The sequence below is a fragment of the Portunus trituberculatus genome, chromosome 21 (genome assembly GCF_017591435.1).
Source record: "Portunus trituberculatus isolate SZX2019 chromosome 21, ASM1759143v1, whole genome shotgun sequence".
NCBI classification, from domain to species: domain Eukaryota; kingdom Metazoa; phylum Arthropoda; class Malacostraca; order Decapoda; family Portunidae; genus Portunus; species Portunus trituberculatus.
The window spans coordinates 978,833-1,000,687 of NC_059275.1; the positions used below are offsets into that span (position 1 = coordinate 978,833).

General features: G+C 38.6%; 1 protein-coding gene across 1 annotated transcript in view; it reads left to right on the forward strand.

Annotated features, from left to right (window-relative positions):
- Positions 1-21,855, forward strand: part of LOC123506849 (WD repeat-containing protein 75-like) — a 210,289-nt gene that overhangs the window by 144,865 nt on the left and 43,569 nt on the right. Inside the window, 1 exon segment of the mRNA XM_045259203.1 lies at positions 9,154-9,245. Within this exon segment, the coding sequence (XP_045115138.1) occupies positions 9,154-9,245 (92 nt within the window).

Consider the following 21,855-nt stretch of genomic DNA (forward strand, 5'->3'; position numbering starts at 1 on the left):
TATTCCTACATACTTGTAAATAATATAACAACATAACCTTTAACTTACCTGAATGACCATAAACAATGATTTGTTGAAAACTCCATAATATGCTTTGAAATGTACGGAAACTCGAGTTACGTACAAAATTGACTTACGTCATATTTCAGGAACGTAACTCTGACGTAAACCGAGACCTTACTGTATATATATATATATATATATATATATATATATATATATATATATATATATATATATATATATATATATATATATATATATATATATATATATATATATATATATATATATATATATATATATATATATATATATATATATATATATATATATATATATATATATATATATATATATATATATATATATATATATATATATATATATATATATATATATATATATATATATATATATATATATATATATATATATATATATATATATATATATATATATATATATATATATATATATATATATATATATATATATATATATATATATATATATATATATATATATATATATATATATATATATATATATATATATATATATATATATATATATATATATATATATATATATATATATATATATATATATATATATATATATATATATATATATATATATATATATATATATATATATATATATATATATATATATATATATATATATATATATATATATATATATATATATATATATATATATATATATATATATATATATATATATATATATATATATATATATATATATATATATATATATATATATATATATATATATATATATATATATATATATATATATATATATATATATATATATATATATATATATATATATATATATATATATATATATATATATATATATATATATATATATATATATATATATATATATATATATATATATATATATATATATATATATATATATATATATATATATATATATATATATATATATATATATATATATATATATATATATATATATATATATATATATATATATATATATATATATATATATATATATATATATATATATATATATATATATATATATATATATATATATATATATATATATATATATATATATATATATATATATATATATATATATATATATATATATATATATATATATATATATATATATATATATATATATATATATATATATATATATATATATATATATATATATATATATATATATATATATATATATATATATATATATATATATATATATATATATATATATATATATATATATATATATATATATATATATATATATATATATATATATATATATATATATATATATATATATATATATATATATATATATATATATATATATATATATATATATATATATATATATATATATATATATATATATATATATATATATATATATATATATATATATATATATATATATATATATATATATATATATATATATATATATATATATATATATATATATATATATATATATATATATATATATATATATATATATATATATATATATATATATATATATATATATATATATATATATATATATATATATATATATATATATATATATATATATATATATATATATATATATATATATATATATATATATATATATATATATATATATATATATATATATATATATATATATATATATATATATATATATATATATATATATATATATATATATATATATATATATATATATATATATATATATATATATATATATATATATATATATATATATATATATATATATATATATATATATATATATATATATATATATATATATATATATATATATATATATATATATATATATATATATATATATATATATATATTTTCTATCACAGACACCTGTTTTTCATACAAAAAATATAGCAGTTTCACTGTCTCACTTGCGTCCGCCAAGATTACAAAAATTTCTGCCTGGCGCTACGCTTGCCAGCGCAGTGCCCGGCGCTGCCGGTGGGATCGGATCATCAGATGCGACTGCGCTTCCCCTCAGTTACTCTTCGGCGCAGATAGTGATCATATACGCTGCACTTGCGTCCCTGTTTCACTTCTTGAACTTTTCAAGTGCTTTTTCTCCCGATTTCGTCGTGTTTTCATGGCGGAGGACCTTAATGGGCAGCTTGCTTGTCCAGAGCAGCCTGCTGCTGCTCGAGAGAGTAGTTTGCTGATGGATGGAGCTGCTTCCTCGCCTGGTTCTTCCGGCTCTCAGTCATCATCTAAGCTTTGTAGAAGGGTTTGCTCGAGATCAGACTGCTTCAGGGTTTTGGGCAGTTTCTTCCAGGACCTTCATTCTGTTTGTGTTAATTGCAGAGATATCTGCAACCCAGGTAAGAGATGTGATGAGTGTTCTAGTTGGAGCAGTGATAAAGTCCTTGCCGCGTATAAGTGCCAGTGTGGTTTGATGCGCAGGAGATGCTCCAAGGCAAAACATTCACATAGTTCTGTTGCCCCCTATTGTAATGTTTCCTGTGACGTAGGTACATCGCAGTCTGTTAAAGCACCTCCTATTCCGGGGACAAGGGTTTCACTGGCTGCCTTTGTTTTGTCTGACGTTCATGGCGGCTCGGAGATTTCGTTTCAGGACGTTAGTGTTTTGTCCCGGGATGAGTTAACTGCTGGGGATTCGGCTTCCCAGCAGGGCAGTAAGTCTCCTGTTGCTATTGATCTCTCTTTGTTTTTGAAGTCCTGGCGGAGGAGGTGCTTGCTTCTGTCAACTCTCTTGTTGCTTCTCAGATAGCAGATTTGAGTGGTTCTGTGCTCCCCGCCCCCGCTACTGACCCCTCTCCTTTTTGATGAGGACCGCCTTCAGGAGGCGCTACAGTCCTCGAAGAGCAATGCAGATAGGACGCTCCATGAGGCCGCACTCAGAGCTCTCGCCCGGCCGCGTCCTGCTCCAGGCACGCCTTTGGTGGAGCATAGTCCCCGACCTTCTACCTCCACAGCTGTCAGGCTTTCTGCTGCTACCGCCTGCAGACCTTCCTTCTCCACTCGTGCCAGGGACTCCCAGTGTGGGTTTGACGGCTCTCACTCTTCTCGTTCCGGTGTGCCAGGAGGGGGACGGAAGGCAAAGCCCTTTCGGAAGTGACGCACTTCATTCCCATGGGGCAGTTGCAGGCTGTCTAGCCCACAAGTGGGAGGAGTGGCTGAAGATAGGGGCAGAGACGTGGATCCTCGACATTCTAAGGGAAGGCTACAGGATTCCCTTCTCTGCGCCCCCGCCACTCACAACCCACTTCAAGGAACCCAGTGGCTATGCCCCAGGATCACTCAAAGGACAAACGCTTCGGTTGGAGATCCAGCAACTAAGAGCCAAGGGTGCCATAGAGAAAGCCACATGTTTGTTGTTCCAAAGGTCTCGGGAGGTTTCCGACCCATCATCGACATCTCTAAACAAGTACGTCGTCACCACCAAGTTCAAGATGGAGACGGTCAGAACCGTCATGTCTGGAATACGACAGGATGACTGGATGGTGTCTCGATCTGAAGGACGCCAATCTCCAGGTGCTTGTCCATCCAGACAGCTGACGTATCCTGCACTTCTCCTGGGAGGGCTGCTACTTACAATTTTGAGCCCTTTGTTTCGGCCTCTGTACTGCCCCTCAAGTCTTCACTCGTCTCATGGCCCCTGTCTCGGCAGAGTTCCATCGTCAGGGCTTCTGCATCCTCCAATATCTGGACGATTGGTTAGTCCTAGCTTCGTCGGCAGACGAGGCTCAAAGAGCCACCGCTTGTCTCATCGGCATCTGTTCAGTTCTGGAGATTCGCATAAATTGAGAGAAGACCTTCCTTGGGATACTGATTCACTCTCCTCCTTTGAGGGTTTTCCTGATGCAGGGGAGGATACACAACCTACAGAATACAATTCGTTCCTTCCTCAGTTGTCCGTCCTCACCTGGAAAGGACTGGTTGCGACTTCTCGGGCACTTGTCCTCCCTCATTCATCTAGTGCCAGGATCGAGGAGGAGAATGCGCCTTGTTCAGATTCAGCTGAACCTGCATTGGGAAAGGCAGACGATGGCAGACGACCATCCTGTATGCTGGGACCTCAACAGTCGTCGGGACCTGGAGTGGTGGCTGGAGGACCAGAACTTGGCTCAGGGTCAATCCCTCCATCTGGCTATTCCGGACATCTCTTTCTCTTTACGGATGCCTCAAACGAAGTGTGGGGGGCCTTCTCTCCTTCAGGATTCTGTGAGTGGCCTCTGGGACACCCAAGAGAAGTCCCTTCATATCAACGTCCTGGAACTCAGGGCGATTCGCCTGGGTCTCCAACACTTTGTGGACATACTGCGGAATTCTGTTGTTGCGGTTTTCTCCGACAACACCATGGCGCTCGCGTACCTCAACAACGAGGCTCGGGAGATCTTAGACTGGGTAGAGGCTCATTCGGTGGGAATTTTGACTCAGTTTTTAAGGGGCTCCGACAACATGGTTGCCGACTGCCTCAGCAGGCGACACTAGATTCTGTCCATGGAGTGGACACTTCACATGGACGTGTGCCATCAATTGTGGCGGGTATGGGGCTACCTGACTGTCGATCTCTTCGCCACGTGTCTCAACTACAGGATCCCGAACTTTGTCTCTCTTTTTCGGGATCCCGAAGCAATTGCCACGGATGCCTTTCTTTACAATTAGGACAACCAAGACATGTATGCCCTCCCTCCTTTTCCTCTTATCAGAAAGGTGCTCAACAAACTTCGGGCTTCCAGCAACACCAGGCTCATATTGATTGCGCAGTTCTGGCCCCAGAGAGAATAGTTTCCAGATCTGTTGAAAGCATCACGAGAGCCATCCCGATGACTTCCGCTTCGGCGGGACTTCTAGACTCAGCCCCACTCCCACAGGTTCCACTGCGGTCTTCCACGGGCTTCAGCTGACAGGATGGAGACTATCAAGCGATACGTGAGATACAGAGGCTTCTCCTCTAAGGTGGCGGAGTTCCTGGCGCATGACTCCTATGTCCTACTTCTTTAAACTATCAGCATAACTGGAAGAGGTACAGGAAATGGTGCAAGGACAATGGGCATACCATTTCTAACTCCATGGTCCAGAAAGTTGCAGATTTTCTTGTTTATTTGCGTCAGGATTGTTATCTTTCCAACTCTGCTATCAAGGACTACAAGGCCATGCTTAACAGCGTCCTGGCAATCAGAGGGTTGGACCTCAACAACGACCAGGTGCTGAGGCTTATTATTAGAGCCTGCTCTTCCAAGCCATAGAGGTCTAGCAGGAATCTTCGGCCTTCCTGGAACTTGGATATCATTCTTCACTTCCTAACCAAGGCTCCCTTTGAACCTCTGCGGCTCTCGTCTACCAGAGACCTGACTAGAAAGTCTATTTTTTTGCTTGCTCTTGCTACAGCACAGAGGGTAGGAGAGATCCAAGCACTCTCTCACAAGACGAGCTGGCAGGGACAGAATCTGCTGGTCCCTTATCTTGCTGAATTTATTGCTAAGACGAATATGGACGCCCAAAGTACTCCTCGGGAGTTTTGTATTAAGAGCCTTGCCACCGTCATGGGTTCTGAGGATGTGGAGAGACTCCTATGTCCTGTTCGGGCGCTTCGTCACTATCTGCACAGGACGTCTTTGCCTACAAGACCCCGCAACCTCTTTCTTGCTGTTAAGTGTCCTTCCAGACCTATGTCCAAAGCAGCAATTTCCTTCTTCCTACAGGATACCATCAAATCGGCCCATGCTTCTTTCCCTGACTCTTCCTGCCGTGAGCTTAAGGTCCGTGCCCACGACATCCGTGGCATTGCTACCTTTATGCTCATGTAGAAGAACTGCTCTGTTCCCACTATGTTCAGGGTGGGCTGCTGGAGGACGCCTTCGGTCTTCGCTGACCATTATCTCCGGGAAATAGTAAGACAGGAGGGGGATATCTTTGCCTTGGGTACAGTGGTCGCTGCTGGACATAAGGTTGACTAACTCCTTCTCCTGGCCATGCACAGACCTTGGAAGTCCGCTCAAGTCTGCTCTTCTTGGCGGCTTGTTTGTACAGTCCTGGCACCTTCAGCCAGGGGGTAGAGGGTCAGTAGCCAGGATGGGGCTCTCCTCAGCTCCCCCCTCCAGTCATAGGCATATACATGCTCCTAGGACACTCACCACTGGTCACCTAGGGCTCTAATTGTTGAGGCACATGGGTCAAGGAGTACTCCCGTGCACCTGGTTGCATTCTCCAGCACCCTCTTCTCCACGTCAACCTCTTCCACGGGTTATTGTCTCCACATGGACAGTTATTTCACCCTTTACTCCTGCCGCATTCTGTCGACTCCCACCTCCTTAAATATTGGAGTCTGCTAGTTTTTTGTATGAAAAACAGGTGTCTGTGATAGAAATGTAATTTTTAATGCTAAAATCAGTTTCTTCACTTACCTGTTTTTCATACAAAAACAGGTGCCCTCCCTTCCTCCCCCCATCTGTTTCAATGCTCATGAAAATTAACTGAGGGGCAGCGCACCCGAATCCATCGGCAGCGCCGGGTAACACACTGGCAGGTATAGTGTTGTGGTCAATGTTATGTTACCACGAAGAGGGCACAAGAGTAGCAGTGTCGTTAGTTCAGGAATTCTCTCACACTGTCTTATCAGGGGAGTTAATGAAAACACAGCTTGGGTTTTCCTTATATTAACAATACAGTTATTTACACTACACAAGGATAGTCTTGTACACACACACACACACACAGTCCACAGCTCCCTGGCAAACGCTCGGGGGAGCACAACGGCCAGCTCGTGTGGTCGTCAGACTCCAACTAACGTAGCACCGTCTTGTCAATCTCTCGTCAGCAAAAACTCACTGACACCGGTGACCGACTCGTATATTAAAGAACAGTTAGAAATGTATTGGTTACAATAGTTAAAGTATTACTTAATTATAAATGAAAGAAATAAAATATATGATAGTACTAAATATATGTCTATGCTGTTATAATTACATATATATATATAATCTAGTAACCAGAGGTTCCCACACTGAGCCTGTGGGAACGTATACTGACTTAGCATAAGAAGTGCTTGCACATGAAAATGAAAGGATGTGCTTCTCGCTAAGATCAGCCTCCCTTCTCACGGCTGTGTGTAGAAACAAGGAAAAAATAATTATATACAATTCATACCCTAACAATAGCGCCAAGTGGAAATTTTTGTAATCTCGGCTGACGAAAGTGAGACAGTGGAACTGCTAGTTTTTTGTATGAAAAACAGGTAAGTGAAGAAATTAATTTTAGCATTAAAAATTGTATATCCTAGGATATACAATTTGCTGTAAAACAACTTTTTGTGAAATATGATATCTGGTGAACCGGGCAGCTGCAAATGTCACAATCTTTTGAACTTCAACTGCCCTGGACACTTCTGCCATCTGGTCCAAAATATCTCCAATAACTTTACTACTTCATCTTTCCTTCCTTTATTTCATCCTGATGGCACAACTGCCATCACATCTGTCTCTAATGCTGAACTCATCTCTCAGACCTTTGTTAACAACTCCACCTTGGATGATTCTGGGCTTATCCTCCCTCTGACTATTTCATGCCTTCAATTAAAGTTCTTTGTAATGATATTTTCCATGCTCTCACTTGCCTAAACCCTCATAAAGCTTATGGACCTGATGGGGTCCCTCCTATTGTTCTCAAAAACTGTGCTTCCATGCTTGTGTCTTGCCTGGCCAAACTCTTTCAACTGTGTCTATCTACTTCCACCTTTCCTTCATGCTGGAAGTTTGCCTACATTCAGCCTGTTCCTAAAAAGGGTGACTGTTCTAATCCCTCAAACTACCATCCTATAGCATTAATTTCTTGCTTCTCTAAAGTTCTTTAATCTATCCGCAATAGGAAGATTGTTAAACATCTGTCATTTCATAATCTCTCTGATCGCCAGTATGACTAGTGATCTTCTGGCTTTCCATACTGAGTCTTGGTCATCCTCTTTTAGACATTTTAGTGAAACTTTTGTTGTTGTGTTAGACATATCAAAAGTCTTTGATAAAATCTGGAACAAAGCTTTGATTTCAAAACTGCCCTCCTACAATTTCTATCCTTCTCTGTGCAACTTTATCTCAAGTTTCCTTTCCAACTGTTCTATTGCAGCCATGGTAGACAGCCACTGTTCTTCTAAATTTATTAAGTTATGTTCCTCGGGTTCTATCACCTCAACACAACCTTCCAGACAACTATCCCCTCTTCTTCAGTGACATTCAGCTGCCCCTATCTTCTACACCGAATATCCTCAGTCTGTCCTTTATTCATAATCTAAACTTGAAACTTCACATTTCATCTCTTGCTAAAACAGCTTTTATGAAGTTAGGTTTTCTGAGGCACCTCCAGTTTTTCTCGTCCCTCCAGCTGCTAACTGTGTACAAGGGCCTTATCCGTCCATGTGTGGAGTACTCTTTGCATGTTTGGGGGGGTTCCACTCACAGTTTTGTTAGATAGGGAGGAATCAAAAGCTTTTTGTCTCATCAAGTTCTCTTCTCTGACTGACAGGCTTCAGCCTCTTTCATTCACCATTGGAATGTTGCATCTCTTGCTATATTTTATTGCTATTTTCATGCAAAACTGCTCTACTGATCTTGCTAACTGCATGCCTCTCCTCCTCCTGCAACCTCAATTTACAAGGCTTTCTTCTTCTTTTCACCCCTATTCTATCCAATTCTCTAATACAAGGATTAACCAGTACTCTCAATCTTTCATACCTTTCTCTGGTAAACTCTGGAACTTCCTACCTATTTCTGTATTTCTGTCTTTCTATGACTTGACTTCTTTTAAGAGGGAGGTTTCAAGACATTTGTCCCTTACTTTCAGATAACTCTTATTATCCTTAAGGAAATTGGCAATCCAGCAGGTCTCTTTTTTTTCTTTTATTTTTAATTTTTTGTTGCCCTTGGCCAGCTTCCCCTCTTGCATGGAAAAAAAAAAAAAACGTGATATCCTGCATTCATGATAAGTAAAAAAGATATGTATTCCTAATGGTGAATAAGTATTCCATGCCACACAATTATGACTCCCAGTAATGAATAAAGTGACAGGTAGTAATGAAGTGTATGTGCTGCAGGTGCTGAGTGAGGCTCGGGTGTACCATCTGGACTCTTTTGCTGCTCTCACCACCGAGTTCTGCAAGATGGTGATTCCTGAGGCCGTGACCAGGTGAGGGGCATGCTGCTCACTTGTTCTATGTACAGACTTAGTGCCACTAACACCTATCCCCTGTCTCAGGGGGAATAATATTTTAAATTTAATTCTGACTAACAGAAGAAGCAGTTACACAGGTAGATAGATGTTGGTGGGCAATTAGGTAACAATGATCACAGTGAAATTAAGTACAGAATGAAATGACTTGAAGCTTTTAGAAACAAAAACACTAGAAAAGTACCTGACACTAGGAGGGCAGATTTTGAGGGATTAAGAAAGTATCTACAGGGAGTTGACCCACAAAGAGCAGGGAGGGAATGTCAGATAATGCCCATAATGGAGATGAGGGGAAGAAGAATAGGTCAGAACTGAGGTAAGGTGTGAAGAGGGCGAAGAGAAGAGAAATGACAGACAGATGGGTGAGAGAGTTCTAAGGGAGATGCAGTCTGAGTCAGGTCATATTAAGATGGGCAGTGTGAGTGAGGGTGGGGGAGTTTGAGAGGGCCAAAGAAGGGGTGGTCAGAGCAGGTAAATATTGGTGAGTTATATACATACTTTCTTGATAAATTACATACTGGCCAGGTAGCTAATGTTCCATATAGAACATTAAGATTGCAGAGGAATGACTCTAAGTGGATGACAGATAGATTAAAGCACTACATACAACAGAAGAGACTATATATAGGAGATTAAAGGTAAGAGATAAAATTTTAAAGTCACAATATAATGAATTAGAAGAGTTAAAAGAGTAATGAGGAAAGGTAAAAGCAGTTATGAATTAAAGGTAGCCAGCCAGGCATAGGTTCTTTAAAAGCAGTTAATGGAGAGCTGGTTAGTTCTGAGGAGGAGATTAATAAAATTATGATCAAGTATTTTTAACTGTCTTCACTCAGGAAAAAATGCAGGAAGTTCCAGATAGTGAACAGATTTTTAGAGTAGTAGAGAATGAGAAGCTGACTGATATTCACATAACTAAGGAGATGGTAGAACATGAGACGTGATGATATATTTTCAAGAGTACTTAAGAAATGCAAGGTCATTAGTGATCCATTAGCATCAGTCCTTATTATATCACTAGAGTCAGGTGAGATACCAATAATGTGGAGTTAAGCCAATGTTGTACCTGTATTTAAGAAAGAAGATAAAACCCTAATGTCTAATATCTCGTCGGCTGTGCAGTCCAACAGCGTAACATCATGTATGACTTATGATGCACTGGTACCAAGGCTCAGAACACAGTACATGCTTCTAGGTCAGACATGTGGCCACTAGTCAGCGTCTACTTGATGGAATTGGTGTTTGTGTTGTGTATCTACATGGTGGCTCTCTGGGGATGCTTTTTCTGCACTGTGGCCACTTAATGGGGCATGAAGGATGTAACAGTTTTATATGTGTCTTTCTGCTCAACAAGACGTGCACAGAAGCATAATAGTGCATTGTGCCAAGACAATTAATGTTGTGATTGTTTAGTCGTTGGCGTCTCGTTTACTTCACTAAATTTACTTTTATTTTCCTTTTAAATTTATATATCTTGCCCTGTTTTATATGCCTTGCATGACATAGCTGTAAATCAACCGTTTGGTTGGCATGCCTGTATCACCTCTTCCCCAAAGGCGTATTTACCTGGTCATCAGCTGGCAAACAATCAACTTGAACGTTCCTGTACAGATCCGGCTACAGCATGCCCAGCCATAGAATAAGGTTTTGTTTTTCACCCAATAGAGATGATCTTCCTCCCTATGTTTCTGTCCCTTCTTGGCCTCCAGAACAGGTGGATACTCCTGTGTTTCAGTAGTGAAGGATATTATACCAGTTGGTTAAGGAGAAGGTGAGCAGATGCTCAATATATTTTTAAGGAACAATGACACCATGATGATGGGGAGGTAGAGGTGAATAATGTAACCCACATGTTGTATCACAGGGGTTGTCACATGGTGCACCTGATGGTGTTGCAGTTGCATTCCCATCTGCCTTAAGCTTCCAATGTTGCTGATGACATAGTTGCTTCAGAGCCAGTGGATTCCCAAGTTAATATGGGGCCATTTACTAGTTCAACAAGGATTTTCTTTGCTTTTCTGTACTTGCAGACCACCACCGAGGTTTATTGGCCATGACTAGAAACAGCTTTTGATGCTAATAATACTAATGGCCCTGTGTTACAGAGGTTATGGCCAAGGACATCAGGGCTTATTTTATTTACACATGGTTTCTGATGATAGATGAGCCAGACTTGTTCCAGCTCCTCTCTCCACCCACAGAGTCACAGGTTGGAAAATAAGTTAGCTCAGACTTCTTTATTATAAGAGGCAATCATTTCTTTTAATCAGATTTGTGAATTCCCATGCCAGTTCAAACATCCTGCCTGGATGTTAGTCTATATAATGTCAATGATAACATTTGCATGTTATTGCCAATGTTTTAATTACTTGACTGATGATGAATTATCTCCTTACTGATAACCTTAGACGTAAGTCTCTCTAGAAAAGTGTTAATTACAGTAAGTCCTCGTTATACAGTAGTTCTTTATCCGGTAAATTCACAGTTACAGTATTTGGAAATCACTACCCTCGATTTGATATACAGTAAGAAAAATTCACAGATACGGTATCTGCTCATGTCATCCGAGGGGGCCCAGGTGGGGGACCAGGGGTAATGATGTCATCCACGCCACACCTCCTGCCACTCACAGTACTGACTTTAACTTGACCAACCTTAGAGCCTGTTATCTCTTCCCCTCCCTGCCATTTTTTTTTTTTTTTAACTACATTACATATTACTTACATGCATTACTAATTAGATGAATAAATGGAATATTAAAGGGTCTATTGTAAGCACAAATACAGGCAACCCCCGCTTAACGAAGGGGCCTAGCAAGCCCACTCTCAGAGAATGGTGGAAGGCGTATAACATCAAGCACGCCTTAGAAAACATCAGGTCATCTTGGGACGAAGTGAAGACGTCTACCGTGAACTTGGCATAGAATAAAGTATGGCCAGAATGCACATGACTTCCCAGGCTTCGCTGAAGATGACATCGGTGCGATCAGAAATGACATAGGTAGTAAATCTGTGCCATAGGGCTGGTTTTGATAAAGTTGATGATGATGATGTTCAAGATCCTTTGGAAAGCCATGGTGAACCTCTCTCAAATTATGAACTTATAGAGCAAGACAAAGCATCACTGGAGAGAGAAAAAGAGGGAGACGAGGAAGAACCTGTGCGTGGCCTGGACATCAAAACTCTTAGAGAATGTCTCGGTATCGGAAAACCTCTGGAAACTCTGATGGAACGTGACCCAAATCCAGCCAGGAGTAGCAAAGTGGCTCATGACGTAGAGAAAAGTCAAAATTTATCAAGAAATCTATGATGAAAAAACAAGAAAAACCAAACAGTCCTCCATCTACTCGTTCTTCAAGCCAGTCAGACATGCCATCCCTGTCACACCTGCCGACCCTGCTACAGCTGGTCTTTCCTCCATATCCTCTTTCTTCAAACCAGTGAAACTTGCCGACCCTGCTACAGCTGGCCCTTCCTCTATATCCTCTTTCTTCAAACCAGTGAAACGTGCCGACCCTGCTACAGCTGGCCCTTCCACATCTGCTTCCAACAGTGCAGACGACTACGTCTTATCCTTGTCTATCCACTCAGCGGAAGATGAGTAAGGGCTGAAATCCCTACTGTCCCTTAGCCTCAGGAGGGACATCATCTGATAGAATACATGGCGAGTGAAAGGTAAATAAAAACATTTTCTGTTTATTTTGCGCAGTATTTTACTTTTTTTTTTTATGACTATTTTCATGTATTTTCATTTCTGTAGGGTTGACTTTTGACGTGCTGGAATGCATTCCCTATTATTACATGTTATAATGGGTTCGGTATATAGTAAATTTGATTTACGGTAAGGTTTCTAGGAATGCATATGTACCGTATAATGAGGATTTACTGTATAAGAACATGACAGGTGACATTTTGTTTGAGACTAACATTGTTGTCATGATTCAACAATTTATGCAGAAATATATTAATCCAGAGAGGTTTAAGGTGAAGCAGATCCTTATATTTTTTTGGCAAGAGTTTAGAGGTCCACAGGAACAACCCTAGCATAGTGGGCAGTTTCTGGGAGAGGAGAGACTAAGGATGAGATCTGTATAATGGAAAGCAAGTTACCTGTTGACAGTGTTTGTCTTGTTCATTCCCCAGTACTAAGGTCTAAATTGATATCTGTCCCAGGTAGGTTTACCTTGGTTGACAGCCGGAGATTTTTTATGGGAATAAGTTTAAGTGTTGCTTTGATTTCTAGGTGAAATATCCAGTGATCCTTGGGTACATAACATTGTTCAGGTTAAAGATTTGTTTTCCTTTCATGTTTTTCCCCTCACAAACCTTATGTTCCTCCTCCTTTACATTTCTCTATCAGAGACAGACAAGCAGTTCATGCAGCCATGAAAGGGTTTATTCAGCAGCAGATCATTGAGAGAGCTTCAGATGTCTCTTCAGGTTTCTTTTCTTATATATTTCCCAGAGTAAAGAAAGATGGTACTGTTAGGATTATACTTAATTTTTAAAACTTTTCAATGAGTATAGGGAATATCATCATTTCAAGATGGAAACTTAGATATTTTACCATTGATTATAGAGAATTGCTTTTTTGCATCCACTGACTAGAAGCATGCTTATCTTGTTGTCCCGGTTAGTGAACTAGGTTGTTCATGGTTAAGATATATGTGGAATGGACTTTCATGGCAGTTTACTTGCTTATCTCAGGGTTTTTTTCTCTTCTCCTTGGCTCTTTACTTATTTATTAAAGGTTCCTTTTTCCCATTTTCAGCCTTTAAGTTTTCTGACTACTATTTACATTGATGATTGTCATGTGGTCACATACTCAAAAGGGAAACATTTCTGATGCACAATATGTTGCCTCAACCTTGAATCAACTGCATTATACAATTAACATGAGAAGTCAGATCTCTATCCCAGTTATGAATTCTTGGGTTTTATTTTGAACTCTAGTGATATGACTATTATACTCAGGCAGCGGCCTAGTGAATAAGGTGATGTGCGTGGGATCGGGCAGACATCCACGGGTAGGTTCAAATCCCACCACGTACCACCTTGATACTTTGCCATTTGTCGAGTGGTTTAAAGTTACATACATGTCACCATGATACCCAGGTTCTAGGTGATTACGCCAAAGATGTGCTTGGGTGGTGATATGAGCCCTAATATGGGTACCTTTATAAATAAAATTGCCCATACTCTTCAAGTAAACTTACAAGTGCTATAGGCCACAACATAAAACACACACACACACACACACACACACACACACACACACACACACACACACACACAAGTTACAGGAAAATCTTGATAAAATATATGAGTGGAGTAAGGAGTGGCAGATGGAATTTAATATAGACAAGACCCATGTTATGAAAATGGGAAGAAGTAGATACAGACCAAACAGGGATTACAGGCTGGGTGATGAGAAAATTAAAGAGACTAATGAGGAGAAAGACTTAGGAGTAACCGTGTAAAACACCTTGTCACCGGAGAAACACATTAACAAGATTTTTTGGAAAACATACAACATGCTTCAAAATATTGGCCTTGCATTCCACTACCTAGATGAAGGAATGATGAAGAAGATATTATGTATTATCGCATAGTAAAAAGCTGAGAAAGGGAAGATGTCTGAGAGATATTAAAAAATATAGTTTCCTGCAGAGATGTATTGAGACATGGAACAGTTTAGATGAAGAAGTAGTGTCTGCAACGAGTGTGCACACTTTTAAAGTAAGATTGGATAAGTGTAGATATGGAGACGGGGCCACACGAGCATAAAGCCCAGGCCCTGTAAAACTACAACTAGGTAAATACAACTAGGTAGGTAAATACACACACACACACACACACACACACACACACACACACACACACACACACACACACACACACTAAATCACTAAATCACAAGCAGCAGCAGAAGAAGTACTATATAGAAAAACGAAACTCAGAGAAACAGAAGGTTGCAAAGATATATATATAAAGAAAAATAGAAACGAGGAGGAAAGGAAGAGAGACAATGAACTGGTGGCAGAAGCAAGAGAAAAAAATAATGAAAGGTCAGAGGAGGAGAAGAAGGCATTTTTTTGGAGAATTATAGGAGACAGGATAAGGAAATGGTATATAAAAGAGAAAGAAGAGAAAAGAATGGAGCAAGTTTAACTAAAAATGATAAGAACAAGAGATTAAAATGATGTATACAAACATAGATGGGATTTTATCTAGTAAATTAGAATTAAGAGATTACATAAAGAAAGAAGAACCAGATATTGTATGCCTGGTGGAAACAAAGTTAAATGAGGCAATAAAATAGACATAGATAAAAGGTATAATATATGGAGGAGAGAGAGAATGGGTAAAGGAGGAGGAGGAGTCATGATGATGTTAAGGAAGGAGATAGTGGTAAATCAAGTGGAGTTTGGGAAGGAAAATCAGAAATACTGTATGTTAAGATGCATATTAACAAAAGGAGTTAACAATCATTGGAACATATGTGCCACCAAAACAAACTCATGGACTAACCAAGAATATAGAGACATGATAGATGACACAATAAGGAGTCTTACAAGAATCATTAAGGAAAGGAGAAAAGTGATATTGATAGGAGATTTCAACTGTAAGGAGGTAGACTGGGAAAATTATGAAAGTGGTATGGGGAAGATGCCTGGGAGATAGATTCCTGAACCTAATGATAGATAATTTGATGGTCCAAAGAGTAAAGGAAAACACAAGATTCAGAGGAAACGATGAGCCGGCAAGATTAGACCTAGTTTTTACAAGGGATATACCAATTAACGATGATATAAGATACAAGTGCCCATTGGGAAAGAGTGACCATGTAATATTAGAGATGGATATAGAAGAAGGAAAGGAAGATAGAGATGAATCATACAAAGGAGACCGATTAAATTACAGAAAGGCTGATATTGAGAATCTCAAGAACTATTTTAAAACGTAAACTGGGAGGAGATGGAAAACTCATTAACGGTTCAAGAGAAATATAACTTATTTTTGGAAATATACAAAACTGGGGTCAGGGAATATGTTCCGAAATATAGACCTAAAGAAGAAGGAAAGAAAGATTGGTTTAATGCAAGATGTGCTAGGGCAAAGGAGAAACGAGATGGAGCATGGAAAAGGTGGAGAAGAAACAGAAATCCAGAAAATAAGGAAAACTTCAAAACAGCAAGAAATGAATATGCTAAGGTGAGAAAGGAAGAAGAAAAGAACTATGAAAAGGACATTGTCGAAAAATGTAAGGAACAACCAAAATTGTTCTACAGATTCATAAATGGAAAAATAAGACAAAATGAAACAATAGAAAGGTCAAAAGGAGAAAACGGAATGGTGGAAGACCCAAAAGTATGGCAGAACTGTTAAATAGTAAATTTCATGAGGTCTTTACTAAGGAATCCAAATTTGAAAGACCACAGGGTAATAGAGAGATTGTCTATATGAAAGAGATTAAAGTAACCAAGCTTGAAATAAAAAAAGTTGATGACGGAATTGGATGAGGAAAAGGCAATGGGACCGGATGAAGTCTCAGGCAGAATACTGAAAGAATGTAGGGAAGAACTAGCAAGTCCAATATACAACATCATAAAATGCTCAATAGAAAATGGAACAGTGCCAGTGGAGTGGAAAAGAGCTGAGGTGGTTCCCATATATAAGAGCGGAAGGAAGGAAGAACCTTTAAATTACAGGTCGGTATCACTAACTAGTGTAATATGCAAGATGTGTGAAAAAGTAATAAAGAAGCAATGGATCGAGTTTCTTGAAGACAACAAAATATTATCAAATAGCCAATTTGGTTTTAGAAAAGGTCGGTCATGTGTGACAAATTTATTGAGTTTCTACTCTAGAATAGTTGATAAAGTACAAGAGAGAGAGGATGGGTTGACTATATTTATTTAGATCTAAAAAAGGCTTTTGATAAAGTGCCACATGAAAGATTACTATGGAAGTTAGAGGAGAAGGGTGGCTTAAAAGGAAGCACATTGAGATGGATGAAGAATTACTTAAGGGGAGAGAAATAAGGACGATAGTTAAAGATATGAAGTCCAAGTGGAGAACAGTAGACAGCGGAGTGCCACAGGGTCAGTATTGGCACCAATACTTTTTCTCGTATATATAAATGACATGCCAGAGGAGTGAACAGCTACATAAATCTGTTTGTGGACGATGCGAAACTGTGCAGAGTCATTAAACAAAAAGAGGATTGTGAAATACTACAGGAAGACTCAAACAAGATCTGGAAATGGAGCAAAAAATGGGAGATGGAATTCAATGTGGACAAAAAAGCCATGTCATGGAAATGGGAAAAGTGAAAGACGACCAGTGGGAATCTATAAGATGGGAGATGGAGTAGAACTAGAAAAAGTAAAAAAGGAAAAGGACTTGGGAGTGACAATGGAAGAAAATAATCAATTGGTTAGCCATATTGATAGAATTTTCAAAGAGACGTATAATTTGCTAAGGAATATTGGAGTAGCATTTCACTATATGGACAAGGAAATGATAAAGAAATTGATAAGTACTAAAATAAGACCTAGATTGGAATATGCAGGAGTTGTGTGGACTCCCCATAAAAAGAAACACATAAGAAAATTAGAGAGACTACAAAAAATGGCTACAAGAATGGTTCCAGAATTTAAAGGGATGGCATATGAGGAGAGACTAAAGGCAATGGATCTACCAACCTTGGAGCAGAGAAGAGAGAGGGATCTGATACAAGTTTATAAATTGATTAACGGAATGGATGAAGTGGATAATGAGAAACTGATCCTGAGAGAAGAATATGACTTTAGAAGCACAAGATCGCATAGTAAGAAACTAAGGAAGGGACGATGTCTGAGAGATGTTGAAAAATTTAGTTTCCCGCAAAGATGTGTTGAGACTTGGAACAGTTTGAGTGAGGAAGTGGTATCAGCAAAGAGTGTACATAGTTTTAAAGAAAAATTGGATAAGTGTAGATATGGAGACGGGACCACACGAGCATAAAGCCCAGGCCCTGTAAAACTACAACTAGGTAAATACACACACACATACACACACACACACACACACACACACAGGATTAGTCCCGAAAGAGTGGAAAAGAGCTGACATTGTGCCTATATATAGAATGGTAGTAGAATGGAACTGCTAAATTATAGACCAGTATTGTTGACTAGTATATTGTGCAAGGTATGTGAAGAAGTAATTAAAGCTAAGTGGAGTGAGTATCTAGAAAGTTAAAACATTCTGAGTGAAAGGCAGTTTGGTTTCAGAAAAGGAAGATCGTGTATCCAATTTATTATGTTTTTATTCAGGAGTGACTGACATACTACAACATAGAGAGGGATGGGTGGATGCTATCTACCTGGACTTGAGAAAGGCCTTTGATAAAGTACCACACAATAGACTGATGTGGAAACTAAAGATGATTGGAGGAGTAAATGATAAACTAGCAAAATGGATGGAAAATTACTTAATGGGAAGAGAAATGAGAACAGTGGTGAGAGGAAGGAAGTCCGAGTGGAAGAAGGTAACCAGTGGAGTTCCACAAGGGTCAGTGCTGGGTCCCATCATGTTTTTGATTTATGTTAATGATATGCCAGTAGGAATTGACAGTTACATGAACATGTTTGTGGACGATACTAAAATTATGAGGAGAGTAAAGAATGTGGAAGATTGTAACAAGTTACAGGAAGATCTTGATAAAATATATGAGTGGAGTAAGGAGTGGCAGATGGAATTTAATATAGACAAGACCCATGTTATGAAAATGGGAAGAAGTAGATACAGACCAAACAGGGATTACAGGCTGGGTGATGAGAAAATTAAAGAGACCAATGAGGAGAAAGACTTAGGAGTAACGTGCAAAACACTTTGTCACCGGAGAAACACATTAACAAGATTTTTTGGAAAACATACAACATGCTTCAAAATATTGGCCTTGCATTCCACTACCTAGATGAAGGAATGATGAAGATGATATTATGTACCTTAATAAGACCCCAGTTAGAATATGCAGCATGTGTCTGGTCACCGCATATGAAGAAAAATGTGAAGAAGGTAGAAAGGGTACAAAGGCTGGCAACAAGGATGGTACCAGGACTCAGGGAGTTAGACTATGAGGAAAGACTGAGGAAGCTGGGGCTGACCACATTAGAAGAGAGAAGAACAAGAGGAGACATGATAACTATGTATAAATTGGTGAACAAGATTGACATACTGGACAGAGAGTTGATAAAGGTGACCACAAGTAATCATCTCCGAGGACATGGAAAAAAGCTAATTAAGGACATCTGTCTAAATGACGTGAGAAAATACAGTTTCCCGCATCGTGGCATTGATAAGTGAAATAAACTGAGCAGTGATGTCGTTGACGTGGTGTGTGTCAATCAGATGAAAGAGAGATATGACAGGAATGGACAAGGAGACAGGTCACAATGAGCTTAGCTCGGGCCCTGTAATACACAAATAGGTAAATACACACACACACACACACACACACACACACACGGTAGCTCAGTGGTTAGAGCGCTGGCTTCACAAGCCAGAGGACTGGGGTTCGATTGGCTGGGTGGAGATATTTGTGTCTCCTTTCACGTGTAGTGTTCAAGCAGTGAGTAGGTATGGGATGTAAATCGAGGAGTTGTGACCTTGTTGTCTCAGTGTGTGTGTGCTTGGTCTCAGGCCTATCCAAGATGGAAATAATGAGCTCTGAGCTGTTGTAGTAATGTCTGGCTGTCTGTAGAGACTGCAGCAGATCAAACAGTGAAAACACACACACACACACACACACACACACACACACACACACACACACACACACACACACACACACACACACACACACACACACACACACACACACACAATGACGGAGTAGAAATGGAGAAAGTAAAAAAGGAAAAGGACTTAGGAGTGACGATGGAAGAAAACAATCAACCGGTAAGCCATATTGATAGAATTTTTAGAGACACATATAATTTGCTAAGGAATAATGGAGTAGCATTTCACTACATGGACAAAGAAATGATGAAGAAATTGATAAGTACTATAATAAGACCCAGATTGGAATATGCAGGAATAGTGTGGACCCCTCATAAAAAGAAACACATAAGGAAATTGGAGAGGCTACAAAAAATAGCTACAAGAATGATTCCAGAATTTGAAGAGATAACATATGAGGAGAGACTAAAAGGCTATGGATCTACCAACCCTGGAACAAAGAAGGGAGAGAGGGGATCTGATACAAGTTTATAAATTGATCAACGGAATGGACCAAGTGGATAATGAGAAACTGATCCTGAGAGAAGAATACGACATTCGAAGCACAAGATCGCATAGTAAAAAGCTGAGAAAGGGAAGATGTCTGAGAGATGTTAAAAAATATAGTTTTCCGCAAAGATGTATTGAGACGTGGAACAGTTTGAATGAAGAAGTAGTGTCTGCAACGAGTGTGCATACTTTTAAAGTAAGATTGGATAAGTGTAGATATGGAGACGGGGCCACACAAGCATAAAGCCCAGGCCCTGTAAAACTACAACTAGGTAAATACACACACACACATGAGAGAGGTTAAAGTAACCAAGCTTGAAATTAAAGAGTTAATGAAGGAATTGGATGAAGGGAAGGCAATGGGACCGGATGAAGTCTCAGGCAGAATACTGAAAGAATGTAGGGAAGAACTAGCAAGTCCTATATACATCTTAAGATGCTCAATAGAAAATGGAACAGTACCAGTATAATGGAAAAGAGCTGAGGTGGTTCCCATATATAAGAGCAAAAGGAAGGAAGAACCTTTAAATTACAGACCGGTATCACTAACTATAGTAAAACTACATTGTACTGACCCGTAAGGTGTTGTTTGCCATGTTGCCAGATTTCCAAACAAAACATTCAGCGTATACTACTCATGGTTCTTTGATCACAGTATTATCAACAAACGGCGTTCTGAGAATATTCTGACTATTTCATTAAATAGCAGGTGATACAAATAAGTGTTATATACCAAATCAAATGAAGGTATTTCATGAACATGTATGACGATGTGGCATGTCAGGACGGGCGACGTTGCCAGTCGACCCGAGGCGGATTTCCTGGGGAAGGGGAGGAGTCAGGTCACCACGCAGGTGCAAATCGACTCACTTCTCATTTGGTCGCCACTATGGAAGGATACATTGACGCATCCTCGTCTGTGTGTTGTACAGCCAAACCAAGAAGTTTGTCTACAGAATTAATAAATAAAGCTTACAAGGACCACTTTTACCAATAAATCAAGCGAGGAAGAGGACAGCAGATGCAGCTGGTGTATCTGAAGGCACAGTGAAGAGGATTTGTCCCAGTGCAAACAAGATATACACCACACAGCATCACACCCTTATCAGCGTTTCTTTTCCCCACTCATTATATTACACTGGGTATCTCGAGAGGACATAATAGTAAATATTTGGTAAATTATCAGCCTCATTTTCACTTTTATAACCAGCACCTTAACTATATTTAATTTACCTATGGCATCTTCATGTCTTGTCCATCACATATTTTTTTTTTTTAGCGAAGTCATGCAT